This window comes from Nicotiana sylvestris, chromosome 7 (genome assembly GCF_000393655.2).
Source record: "Nicotiana sylvestris chromosome 7, ASM39365v2, whole genome shotgun sequence".
Lineage (NCBI taxonomy): Eukaryota > Viridiplantae > Streptophyta > Magnoliopsida > Solanales > Solanaceae > Nicotiana > Nicotiana sylvestris.
In genome coordinates, this window is record NC_091063.1 from 81,192,114 (window position 1) to 81,206,265 (window position 14,152).

General features: G+C 38.2%; 1 protein-coding gene across 2 annotated transcripts; it reads left to right on the forward strand.

Moving 5' to 3' along the window:
• The first annotated feature begins 1,415 nt into the window (after positions 1 to 1,415).
• On the forward strand, positions 1,416 to 13,227 carry LOC104238196 (3-ketoacyl-CoA synthase 2-like). 2 transcript variants are annotated; one of them, XM_009792493.2, is made up of 3 exons: positions 1,436 to 2,175; positions 5,072 to 5,868; positions 12,957 to 13,227. In XM_009792493.2, the coding sequence occupies exons 1-3, from the start codon at positions 1,567 to 1,569 to the stop codon at positions 13,024 to 13,026; spliced, it is 1,476 nt and encodes a 491-aa protein (XP_009790795.1). In that variant the 5' UTR covers positions 1,436 to 1,566; the 3' UTR covers positions 13,027 to 13,227. The 2 variants fall into 2 exon arrangements, with proteins under 2 accessions (XP_070006647.1, XP_009790795.1); XM_070150546.1 differs by lacking the exon at positions 12,957 to 13,227 and having other exon boundaries at positions 1,416 to 2,175; positions 5,072 to 5,962.
• Positions 13,228 to 14,152: the final 925 nt, after the last annotated feature.

Below are 14,152 nucleotides of genomic sequence, written 5' to 3' on the forward strand. Positions count from 1 at the left end.
ACATATTTACGGTGGATTCCCATATGGATAAGCTTCTTCAGGAAGATTATGAACATCCATAATATAATATATTTATAACAAAGTACATATAATAGTTTAAATATTTATTTTAGGTGAAATAACGTGTACATTGAATAAAACTTTGAATTGCTTTATGAAATTACGCATGTACGTGCCTAATTTGTATGCCGACGTATATTAAAAGGAAAAATGCTATAAGCGAATTATTTGATTTAAATAAGGTAAAATCTTAGTCGATTTTAAAGTTATAAATATTAGTATTTCTTATCTAGTTCAATAAATAAAGATTTAATACCTAAAATTTAGTTGATTTAAAAGTCCTAAATATAAGAAAATTAACCAAAATTATAATTTTGTAAAACCAGTTTTTAAAAGGTAAAATAGGGGAACAAAACTTTGGTAAGGACATTTAGTATAGTATAGATAGATAAGTTAAATTCCATATACACTCAGGGTGTGTTTGGTATAACGAAAAATGTTTTCCGTGGAAAATATTTTCCAAGAAAATATTTTCTTGAAAAACAAGTAGTAATCTTATTCATTTTTCGGTGTTTGGTACGCAAATTAAGGAAAATGACTTCTCAAGAGTATTCATAAATAATTTAGATATAATAAACATGAAGCCATAGACTTTCAAACCAACAACCTTCCAAACCCACAAATTTCATAAACTTTCGAACCGCGGAATTTCGAACCCGTAAACTTTATAATTTCTAAACCCGTAAACTTCCAAACACATAAACCTCCGAACTCATAATTTTGGAACTTGTAAGATTTTGAACCTGTAAACCGATAAATAAAAAAATTAAAACTGAAAAATATATTTAAATTTTTTTTTCGGGGGGAGGGACAGAAAAACGAAAAAAATAGAAATTTGAAATTACAAAAAAAAAAATAGAAATTTAAATTACTAATAAAAAGTAAAAAAAAATATGCGGGGAAGGGGAGAGGGGGTTGGGGTGGGTGGTGCAGAAAAAACGAAGTAACAGAAATTTGAAATTGCAAAAAAAAAAAATTAAGGTAAAAAAGATAATTTTGTTTGCGGGTGGGGGAGTGAGGTGAGGGGCTGGGGTGGAGTGGAGGGGTAGTAGGGTGGGTGGTAACGGAAATATTGAAATTTGAAAAAAAAAGTCTTTTTTGGAAAGAGGGGGTGGGATGGGTTGGTGAGGGTGGGAAAAATTAAGAAGGAATTTTGGAAATTAACAGAAAAATAACATTAATGCACCGGGAAATTAGGTAATTACCCGGGAGCAGAGAAAGTATGTAGTGATTGAGAACGCAATCACCATTGACCCAGGGCAACCGTCCCACACCTCTGTGTTGTATGCTTGCCAAGTACTATTCTAAAGGACAAATTATATATAGTATTTGAATGAGCATACGAAATTTAAATAATCAATACAAAATAATTGAGATCGAGGTAATGTTAATAGCTTTATTGTCCATACGCATCAAGTAATAAATGAGCCAACAGACCTTCCACTTTCCTAATCAACAATCCTTCGCTATAAATTACCCATAAACAATGCTGCTAGCATAGCTCATATGCTGAAACTCGTCATATTTGGCACCATGTTTTCGACGATCGATCTCATGGAATTGATCATAATATACCCTAAGCTTTTCCTCATTTTAGTGCCAACTTTAATAATTGTCATATTTTGGTATGTATTTTGCAAAAGCACGGCCGGGTCAAGAATTTTCCTGGTAGATTTTGCATGTTACAAGCCCCAGAATAACCAGCAAATTTGCAGACAAAATTTTCTCAACAGAAGCAGCAGAGAACTAAAGTTTAACAGTGACACACTGAAGTTCATGGACAGGATCTTGCAAAGATCTGGCTTAGGAGATAAAACGTATGTTTCTAAAGGCTTGTTAAGCGATCCTATGGATATGAGCACAAAAGCTGCTAAGGAAGAAGTGGAGATGGCGGTTTTCGGAGCCATAGATGAGCTTCTGCTGAAAACTGGAGTTAGATGTGAGGAAATAGGTATATTGGTTTCTGTCTGCGGCGTTTTCAATATTATGCCATCATTGTCAAGTGTCATAGTGAAACGTTACAAGCTAAGAGAAGATATCCGCAGCTATAATATGACAGGAATGGGGTGCAGTGCTGGTCTTATTGCCTTAGGACTTGTTCAAAATCTACTCAAGGTTCTTCTCTCAACTGGATCTCACCCTTTTTCATGTATGCTATAACTTCCTTTTTTTACCCCGAGGTTAAGTATCGTGTTTATAAATTTTATACGCCATTACATTATGTTAATAATAATTTTATTATTACCAAAAATATATAAAATAATGATCTGTTATATTCAATTATTAATTTGAAGTAACTAATAGTACAACAACAGTATAATTTCACTAGTAATTAATAGTAATATACAAAAAAATTGTACTATCTATATACCATATAACTTAAATCGTTTTTCTTAATGCAACTTCAATTATCTTTCTATTTTGAATCATCGGATATCTGTATCTACTGGATCAACTAATAGGGGTTAGCGCCGCATAGGATTTATCAATATATTATATACCTAAAAAAGAATTTTTTTTACCTAGCTACACAATGTAATTATCTGGGTGAAGGTATATGTGCCCCGTCACTATTTATTAAGAGAAATCACTAGATCGATATCTAATTAAGGCGTGGGATGTAGGGTTGTTCACGGTTTGACGGAAAATCGATCCAAATCGAAAACCAAACCAAACCGATATTTTTTTTGATTTGGATTGGTTTTGATTTTAAATTTTAAAAACCGATAATATTTGGTTTGGTTTTGGTTCTATTATAAAAAATCGAAAATTAAACCGAACCAAACCGATTAATTATATACAAAATTTAATAATTATTTATATGCAATATAATATCTTTTTCTAAATAATTTTACATATTTATGCAATTTAATTGTTATATTGAATTTTGGTTTATCCTACTTATATCTTAAAAGATTGCCTAAGCCCAAAACAATAGGAATCAGCCAATTTTCTTTTCCTTAATAGACTTTAATTCTCTAACTCTCCGCACATACTTTTGCCTAACAGAAGAGTTAAAAAAAATTATACCATAAGAGTAAAGAAAGCAAACTCAAATTGCAGGACTACAGTGGCTAAAGCTTGAGAAAGCAAACTTTTAGTTGTTTTTTTGTTCATTCTTTTCATATAAAGAGGTAAATAAACTTTCAGTTCCTAAAGAAATATATAAAAAATATAAATTTAGCAAATTATTTTCAGATTATTGTCTAGTGTTGTTTCACTATTATCGACGTATTATTAGCTTACTACGAACCGAAAAACCGAACCAAACCGATCCAAACCAAACCAATGGCAACCAAACAGATGGTTTGTATTTAATTTAGTTTAATTTTGGTTTTAAAATTTTAAAAACCGACTAAATTGATTTGGTTTTAGTTTTAATCAAAAACCGATCAAACCGAACCGTGAACACCCCTAGTGGGATGTCATCTATCCAACAATGTTCGTGGTAACTTCCCACCCACTTTTAACAAAATCTCCATACCTATCTATCTTTTTAGAGAAAAAAGAAACTTAAATGTTAGACGTCTTGACCAATATTGGTTCTATGCTTTCTTTTCTCGGTTATTTCGACCTCACAACCTAACTACTTCCTCGGTTTCAATTTAAATGATATACTTTTTGTATTAGTCAGTTTCAAAAAGAATGACATATTTTTTCAATTGAAAATAATTTAACTTTAAACTCTTTATTTTACCTATTTTACCCTTAATGAGAAGCTTCTATAACCACACAAATATCATAGTCTCATAAAGTTTTTACCCCTTAAGTTTTTAAGACCACAAATTTTAAAAATTATTTTTTTTCTTCTTAAACTCCGTGCCGAATAAAACTAACTCATCTAAATTGAAACAGAGAAAATATTAGAAGAGAACGACTAAAATATCCTCACTAATATTTCCATATTTGGTCTCACTGCCAACCTTTTGTACAGTGATACCCTAAATTCATCTTATCTTTTGCTTTGATATGAACAATTATTTAGGAAATGCCATCTATCTCATATTATATAACATTGTTATTATCTTGTATTAGGAGCGTACACAGAAAATTTTATAAGCGGTGTCGAAATTTATAGAAGAATTGGAATATAACTTTGTGTATCATATTTTTAAACAAGAAATAGTCTTAGTCTATTGGCTTTGTTGAGTATTAAATAACTTTTGACCTCTTATAGGAAAATCAAGCACCTAATCATCACACCAAGATACAATTTATATCAAGTGGTGTTATTTTTTCCTACTTATCTATTTTCGTACAGTATTAATAAATATATTGAGTAAAATTTTCCAACGAAACGATATCGTGTGACACCACTTCGACAAGCGTGCATCTGCCCCTGTCTGGTATACAAAATCCTTTGATCATTATTATTATTATTAATATTCTGTAAATATTTTCAATTATGAAATTGTGAGTTATAGTATTGTTCGTGAAGTTCTTTCACATGCAAATATTGAGAACCCGATGTTTGGACTAACATTGAAAAACAAATAATTTAATTCTCGTACTCCTAATGTTGTCGTTTTTCAACCAAAAGAGTATAAGTAATGTGAAAAATTAGTACCATCTCTTGAAGTGGCAATATGTGTTTTCCGATCAGTACTTTTGAGAATGAATTATGATCTTTTATGGAGTAACTTTTTTTAAAAAAAAAAATTAGAAAAGTTAAAATTCTTAGGCCTTCACTAGATATTAAGTGTATTAGTTGACGCAAAACTCATAAATCAGACAAGAGACTGTTTAGCTAATAAACCTAAAGTTTATAAGCTGAATAATAAATATTTTAGTTAAACCTAAAGTGTTTATAAGCTGAAATTTGATAAGTTGGGGGAGACCAACTTATGGCTTTTGGCTTATTTTTGGCTTATAAGCACTTTTAATTTTACCAAACGTGTAGATAAGCCAAAAAGCGTATATAAGCCAATTTGACCAGCTTATAAGCTCGGCCAAACACCCTCACACTAACATACTAACATTGTTCATCCACTCATGATATACTGTTGTGCAGGTACATGATAATTCCTATGCCCTATTAGTAACGACTGAGAGCACCACAGACAACGTATACAAAGGCAATGACCGGTCAAAATTGTTAAGCAATTGCGTATTTCGTGTTGGTGCGGTCGCCCTTCTCCTCTCCAACAAACCGTCCGATCAGAATACCTGCAAGTATGAGCTCGTCCACACCGTCCGATCTCAAACAACAAACACTGATCGCTCCTACAACTGTATTTTCATGGAAGAAGATGAACAAGGACACCGAGGAATCTCGATTAACAAAGATCTCTTGTACGCAGCTATGAAAACCATTCGATCAAACATATCCACTGTAGCTCCCCTAGTCCTTCCTCTATCTGAGCAATTCCGTTACTTGATGAATATTATAGTGCGGCGCTTTCGCACGGGAAGTAAAATGGAGCCTTATAATCCTGAGTTCTCCAGAGCAATCGATCACTTCTTCCCACACGTCGGCGGGAAACCAGTGTTGGATGATTTGCAGAAGAAACTGGGATTTAGCGATGAACAAATGGAAGCTTCTAGAATGACATTATACAGATTTGGTAACACTTCCAACAGTTCGATTTGGTATGAAGTGGCTTATGTGGAGGCGAAAGGTAGGGTGAAAAAGGGAGACACATTGTGGCAGATTGCATTCGGGTCGGGTTTCAAATGTAGCAGTGTGATTTGGCGGGCGACCCGATCCATTGATCGCGACGAGATGAATCCATGGCGCGATGAAATTGATGAGTTCCCCGTAGATGTTAGCAAGATCGGAGCACTCTCAGACCTATTCGTTGCTTCCAAGTAGGAAAAATGCATCTTAATCTCTAAAACCATTGTTTGGATGGTTGTTATGTATCGATTCATATTGTATCGTATGATATTATATTTTATTGTATTATATCGTTTTGATATACGCAATATCAAATAAAGAATAACATTATTCTTTATATATTAAAAAAGTAGGGTAAAAGATGAAATAGAATTATTTAATAAATAAAGAAAGGCAAAATGAGAGAAAAAAATATGATAACAACGCGACCACATCTAATCCATCTTACATAAAGTGCCACTTTTCGCCGTTACGTAATAACGGATTTAATGAAATGATATACTAAAATTTAAGTAACAATCAAAATAAATATTTTATTTAAAGTAACAATACAATACAATAGATAACAACCATCTAAACAAGCTGGCGAGCTATTCTTTTTCCCTCTCCAATTTTTTGTATGTCAAATTTTAATAGACCAAATAAAAACTTGATACAAGCCGGATGAGCACGCTTAATAAGGATGATTTCCTAGTCAATATCATATCATTAGAGTGCTTTAAAAAGAGTCAAGATCAAGAAGGCTGTCACGATCCTACATCCTCAAAACTCCATCATCTCCAACTGTAACATGCTTGGCACCACCGTACCACACTGTGTCCCTAAGGACAAGAAATAAGGGTCATCATACTGCCGATCTCTAATACGCTCCAATAATGAAGACCGAGTGACCGTGCAAGCTAGAACACGACTGGGCTCAGAAACATCTAACCTTACGAACTGATTGGCCAAAGATTGAACATCAAAAGCAAGCGGTCTCTCACCGACTGGAATATATGCAAGGCTGCCCATACTAGCCGACTTCCTACTCAAAGCATCGGCCACTATATTGGCCTTCCCGGGATGATACAAGATGGTGATATCATAGTCCTTCAGTAGCTCCAACCACCTCATGTGCCTCAAATTTAGCTTCTTCTGCTTGAACAAGTATTGCAAACTCTTATGATCCGTGAACACCTCACACGACACGCCATATAGATAATGCCTCCAAATCTTCAGCGCGTGGATAATGGCTCCTAGCTCCAAATCATGAACTGGATAGTTCTTCTCGTGAATCTTCAACTTCCGCAAAGCATATGCAATAACCTTGTCATTCTGCATCAACACCGCACCAAGCCCAATATGAGATGCGTCACAATACACTATATATGGCCCTGAACCTGTGGCCAACACCAACACCGGTGTCGTAGTCAAAGCTGTCTTGAGTTTCTGAAAGCTGCCTCACACTCGTCTGACCACCTGAACGAGGCACCCTTTTGGGTCAACCTGGTCATCGGGGCTGCTACAGATGAAAACCCCTCCACAAACTGACGGTAATAACCCGCCAAGCCCAAGAAACTCCGGATCTCTGTAACTGATGTGGGTCTATGCTAGTCCTTGACTGCCTCAATCTTCTTAGGATCCACCTGAATACCCTCTGCTGATACAATTTGATCCAAGAATGCAACTAAACTCAACCAAAACTCACACTTCGAAAACTTAGCATATAACCGACTGTCTCTCAGAGTCTAAAGAATGACTTGAAGATGCTGCTCATGCTCCACTCGGCTATGGGAATAGATCAAGATATCATCAATGAGAACAATCACAAAGGAATCCAGATAAGGCCTGAACACTCGGTTCATCAAATCCATAAATGTTGTTGGGGCATTTGTCAACCCAAATGACATCACTAAGAACTCATAATGCTTGTACCGAGTCCGAAAAGTTGTCTTAGAGACATCAGATGCCCTAATCCTCAACTAATAGTAGCCAGACCTCAAATCAATCTTCGAAAAACTTTGGCACCCTGTAGATGATCAATTAAATCATCAATCCTCAGCAATGGATACTTGTTCTTGATGGTGACTTTGTTCAACTGCCGATAGTCTATGGACATCCTCATCGACCCATCTTTCTTCTTAATAAACAACACCGACACCCCAGGGCGAGAAACTAGGTCTAATAAAGCCCTTATCAAGTAAATCTTGTAACTGTTCCTTCAAGTTTTTCAACTCTGGCGGGGCCATGCGATACACGAAATAGAAATGGGCTGAGTGCCCGGAGCCAAATTAATACAAAAGTCAATATCCCTGTCGGGTGGCATCCTTGGCAGGTCTGCAGGAAATACCTCTGGAAACTCACGAACAACTGGTACGGAATCCATGGAAGGAACCTCTGCACTGGAATCACGAACATAAGCCAAATAAGTCAAACACCCCTTCTCGACCATTCACCGAGCCTTCATATAAGAAATGACCCTAATGGTAGAATGACCAAGAGTCCCTCCCCACTCCAATCGAGGCAACCCCGACAAGGCTAAGATCACAGTCTTGGTGTGACAGTCCAATATGGCATGATAAGATGACAACCAATCCATCCCCAAAATGACATCAAAATCCACCATATCAAGAAGTAGGAGATCTATAGAGTCTCAAGGCCCACAATAATAACAACACACGAGCGATAGACACGATCTACAATAATAAAATCACCCACCGGTGTGGACACATATACAGGAGCACTCAAAGAATCACGAGGCACAACCAAATACGTAGCAAAATAAGATGACGCATAGGAGTATGTAGACCCTGGATCAAATAGAACTGAAGCATCTCTACTACAAACTTAAACTGTACCTGTGATAACGGCATCAGATGCCTCAGCCTCAGGCCTGGCTGGAAAAGCATAACATCAGGGCTGAGCCCCACCACTCTAAACTACATCCCTAGGACGGCCTCATGTTGGCTGGCCTCCACCTCTAGCGGCTTGACCTCCACCTCTAATACATTGACCTCCACCTCTAGCTGTCTGACCCCTACCTCTAGCTGGCTGAGCGGGCGGTGGAGCACCCGGTGCCTGAACCATGGGATGAGAACCCTGATGCTGAGAACCACTCGATGCTCGAGAGCAATACCTAGCAATGTGCCTTGGATAGCCACAAGTATAACAAAACCTCAGTTGTTGAGATTGCTGACCCTAAAACTGACCCTGACGGCCTGAGTAACCATCCTGAAAACTCTGGAGCGAAAGTGCACTAACAGGAGCTAGTGATGCACTGTAGGGTAGCTGATCAGAATACTGCATATGAGAACCATAACCACCTGAAGCACCGTGAGAAGCCTGAAGTGCTGAATGAAATGGCCTGGAAGGATGGCCCCTACTAAAAGAATCCCTACCTCTAGATGAGGCACCACTGAACCTACCAGAATGACGAGGCCTCTTGTCAGACCCCTGACTGCTCCCCTGAGCTAGAACAATCTCAACCCGCCGGGCCACATTGGTCGTATCCTGGAAAGAAATTCCGCTCCCTGTCTCCTTAGCCATATGCAATCTGATAGGCTGAGCGAGTCCCTTAATGAGCCTCCTTACTCTTTCTCTCTCTCTCTTAGTGGGGAGTGTAAGAAGAGCATGACTAGCCAAATCAAGAAACTTAGTCTCGTACTAGGTGACAGTCATAGAACCCTGCTGAAGATGCTAGAACCGCCTGCGGTAGTTCTCTCTCTGAGTGATAGGAAAGAACTTCTCCAGAAATAACTGAGAGAACTAGTCCTAAGTCAGGCGACCCAACTGGTCTAGTCAACATAAAATTATTCCACCATCTCTTGGCAGACCCTATCATCTGGAATACAGCAAAGTCGACCTCATTGGTCTCTACTATCCCCATGTTTCGCAACACCTCATGGCAGCGGTCAAGATAATCCTAGGGGTCCTCAGATGCTTCCCCACTGTAATGAACCGGGAAAAGCTTGGTAAACTTATCCAACCTCAACAAAGCCTCAGAAGACATAGATGATCCATTATCGGCTTGAGCCACAATAACTGGCTGAGCTACTCCCACTGGCTGAGTTGCTGGAGCCTGGAACTGAGGAGCCATTTGCTTCGGGGTATAGGTAGAGGCAGTCTAAGCTCCTCCCCCAGCTTGAGAGACGGCTGGTGCTATAGGGAATATGCCAGTCTGAGTTACACTCTCCATAAGGCCCACTAGACGGACCAAAGCATCTTGAAGTACCGGGGTAGCGATGAACCCCTCGAGAACCTGAGCTGGCCCTGCTGGAACAGTCTGAGCTGGAACCTCATCATCAAACTCCACTTGAGGCTCCGTTGCTGGTACAACTACTCGATCTCTAGGCTAAGCCCTGCTCTTGCCTAGGCCTCTAGCACGACCTCAGCCTCATCCTCTACCCCTCGTATGAGCTGCCACTGAGGGCTCGGGCTGTTGATCAGCTGATGAAGCGGTACGTGTTCTTACCATCTGCGAAAGAATAGAGTAGAAATTTAATTAGCATTGAGAAGTCAAATCGCACGACAGAGAAGAATAAATATGAAGTTATTCCTAAGCTCTATAGCCTCTGAGGGATAAGCACAGACGTCTCCATACCGATCCCTCAGACTCTACCTAGCTTCTTCGTGAATTGTGGGACCTAGACAACCTCGTGCTCTGATACCAACATGTCACGACCCGGATTTCCTACCGTTAGTGTCGTGATGGCGTCTAGCTCTTGAATGCTAGGCAAGCCAACAGTTACGGTTCTAACACATTAATCATTTACCCAAAACTGTATTAAATAATAATTAAAGCTAAACAGATATAAGTGCAAAAATTTTTATAACAGTTCAAAACTCTAAAACACGATAGTGATATGGTGTGTCAATCCACAAAATGTGATGACCCGAAAGGTCATCTCTTATTTTAGAAGTCAAATCTGTATTCTAAGGCCTTAAAACCTTCTTTTATCTTACCTCGATTTGCATGCGCAGTCCGAATGTATATCCGGAAAGTCCTTATGTGAAAATTTGAGAACAATGCTAAATTTTGCCTTTAAAATTGAATTTATGGGCTTCAGTCAATATTTTGGGTAAACGGATCCGGACATGTGATTTGACGGTCACGGAGGGTCTATAGAAAAATATATGACTTGGGCGTATGCTCAGAATTGAATTTCGAGGTCCCTAGCCCGAGAAATAAATTTTGAAGAAAATTTTTTAACTAAAAAATATAAGGAGTTTAGAAATTGAATAATGAGTGAATTCGATGATATCAGGACTGTATTTTGGTTTCGGAGCTCAGTACATGTTTAATATGGTATATAAGTGATGTCTGTAAAATCTGGTAAGAAACGGAATTCATATGACGTGATTCGGACCCTCGGTAGTGAAAATGGTAACTTCAAGAGTTCTTGAGATTTTCATTGATTTTGGTGCTAAATTCGTTGTTTAAGATGTTATTTGGGCAATTTGATCGCACGATCAAGTTCGTATGATGTTTTTAGACTTGTGTACATGTTTGTTTTGGAGCCCCGAGGGCTCGGGTGAGTTTTGGATAGGCCGTAGAGTGTTTTGAGATTTAAGGGAAATAACTGTTATGTTGCAGATCTATAGACTTCGCAAATCGCAAATGCGAGCATAGCATTTGTGAAGATACATCGGAATTGCAATCAGAGGGCAGGGAAGGGAACCTTCGCATTTGCGAATTTCAATGTCGCAATTGCGACTCCAGCAGTCATCGCATTTGCGAACAATAGTTCGCATTTCGAAGTCAGCATCGCAGGCCAAGCTTCGCATTTGCGAGTTCGCATCTGTGAACCTGTTATCGCAAATGTGATATCTGGGACTGTGTAAATTATAACTTAGACGGGATTTCAAATCATTCTTCCAAATTTTTAAACCCCAAGCTCCCATAGGCGATTTTCCAAAAAAGTTTCTTTCCCAAATCATAGGTAAATAACTTTTAACTCGTTTCTTTCAATCTACTTCATCTTTTTACAAGATTTCATCACAAAATCTAAGGATTTTCATGGGAAATTGGGTGTTTTTGGGTGAAATTTGGGAATTTCAAAATTCGGGGATTTAGACCTCAAATTAAGGTCAGATTCCAAAATTAATTGCATATTCGAGCTCGGGGGTGAGTGGGTAATCGAGTTTTGGTCCGAACTTCGAGTTTTAACCAAGCAGGACCGGGGTCGATTTTGGACCTTTTGGGAAAAATATTGGAAAAACTATAATTAAGCATTGGGTTGGAGTTCTTTAGCATTTATTGATGTTATTAAGCTAATTATGACTAGATACAAGTGAATTGGAAGGAAAATCTAGAGGGAAAGCAGTATTTGAGGCTTGATTGGTGGCGGTGGAATCGAGGTAAGTATTTGGCCTAACCTTAGCTTGAGGGAATAAGTGTTGTGTCCTATTTGCTACGTGTTAGTGTTGTGTATGATATATAGGTGTGGTAACGAGTATCTATACGTCGGTGTCGAGCATGCTCATAAGTCTTAAATTGTGGCCGTTGTGATTCTTATTATGTACTATTCATGATTAACTTGATGATTATCAATGTTGATGGTATTTTCTTGGTAATTGACCATTATTGAGTATTGGCTCAAGTTGAGATTTGTTTTGCGAAGTTAACTGTTGAAACAAGATTGGTTATAGCTGATTCCCTTGCCGGGGTGTTTGTTTCTATTGTTGATTCTCTTGCCGAGATATTATTGTTTCTACTGTTTGGGTGAGAAATGAGTGATAAAGCACGAAGGGTGATGTCGTGCACATTCATACTTATGCATATGATGAGGAAAGAGTGATAAAGCACGAAGGGTGATGCCGTGCACATTTACATTTATATTGATGCATATGGTGAGGAAGAGAGATAAAGCACAAAGGGTGATGCCATGCATATTCTTATTATTCACATGGTGAGGAAGACTGATAAAGCACGAAGGGTGATGCCGTGCACATTTTCATTATTGATTGCATGGTGAGGATTGAGAGTAAAGCACGAAGAGTGATGTCGTGCATCAATTTTTCTGTACTGTGATTATTTGGTGTTATCGGTTCAAGTGCCTTAATTGTTTTGTTTCCGTTATCTCTGTGTTTTCTTATTCTAGTATCCCTCATAGCATGTTGCCCCTTGCCGTAAATTTCTGATAGCTTCTATTATTGTTATTCTGTTAGATATTGTTTAATTGCACAGATTTATGGTGTTGGTCGTATCCTAGACTCGTCACTACTTCGCCGAGGTTAGGCTCGGCACTTACCAGTACATGGAGTCGGTTGTACTGATGCTACACTCTACACTTTTGTGCAGATCCCGATATTGGACCATTCGGACCGTAGTTCAAGGTTTCTGCCTTCAGTCTAGTGGAGACCCGAGGTAGTCCTGTAGGCGTTTGTAGGCCTTGGCGTCCCCTTCTATACTGCTCCTTTTCTATTTTATCTATTTCTAAGACAGATTTGTATTTCCTTGTTTAGACCACTATTTGTAGTATTCATAGACAGTACGTGAAATTGTGACACTAGTTCTAGGTGGAGTTTTACTTCGGAATCGTGTTTCTATTAAGATAATCTGTTAAATTCTGTTTTTCCGCATTTATTCCGCTGATTTTCTTATGATAACTGGTAAATTGTTAAATGATAAAGTAAAAAGGCAAAATGATCAGTAACATTGGCTTGCCTAGCGAGTTCAATATTAGGCGCCATCATGATCCCGATGGTGAGAATTTTGGGTCGTGACATGAATGTCTAAGAATTTCTACAAATCCTGGTTTAAAAGAGATACATTTGTTCTCGAAATGAAAAGAGACAGGAAATCTAAGATAGAGGGAAGGGGACTCCAGGGTCTTCGAACGCCAGCAGATCTACCTTGGGTCTCCGGTGGACTGAAGGCAGCAACCCAAACTCTACTCACGAGGTCCGGTACCGAAATCCGCACAGAAAGTGCAGTATCAGTATAACCGACCCCGTGTACTGGTAAGTGCCGAGCCTAACCTCGGCGAAGTAGTGACGATACTAGGACACGACAACAATATACAAACTTGTGCAGTTAAATCATATACGAGAAAGTAATAACAATAGAAATTTAACAAAACATAACGGAAGGCATCACCCTTCGTGTTTTTACTCTCGTCCTCACCATAAGAAACAATAGAAACAACACGGCATCACCCTTCGTGCATTGACTCTCTCATAATCATGGCACGACATCACCCTTCGTGCATTAACTCTCATAGATTATGACACAGCATCATCCTTTGTGCATTAACACTCACAGAGTATGGCACGACATCACCTTTCGTGCATTAACACTCACTCACAATGTCGTGTATGGCATTACCCTTCGTGATTTACACTCTTCCTCACCCAAACAATAGAAACACTAACATCCCGAAAAGAGTATCAACAATAACCAATCTCGTTTCAACAGTTATCTTCACAATAGGAATCTTAATTTGAGTCAATACTCAACTAATATCCAAAACAGGGAAGAATATATAATAAAATTGG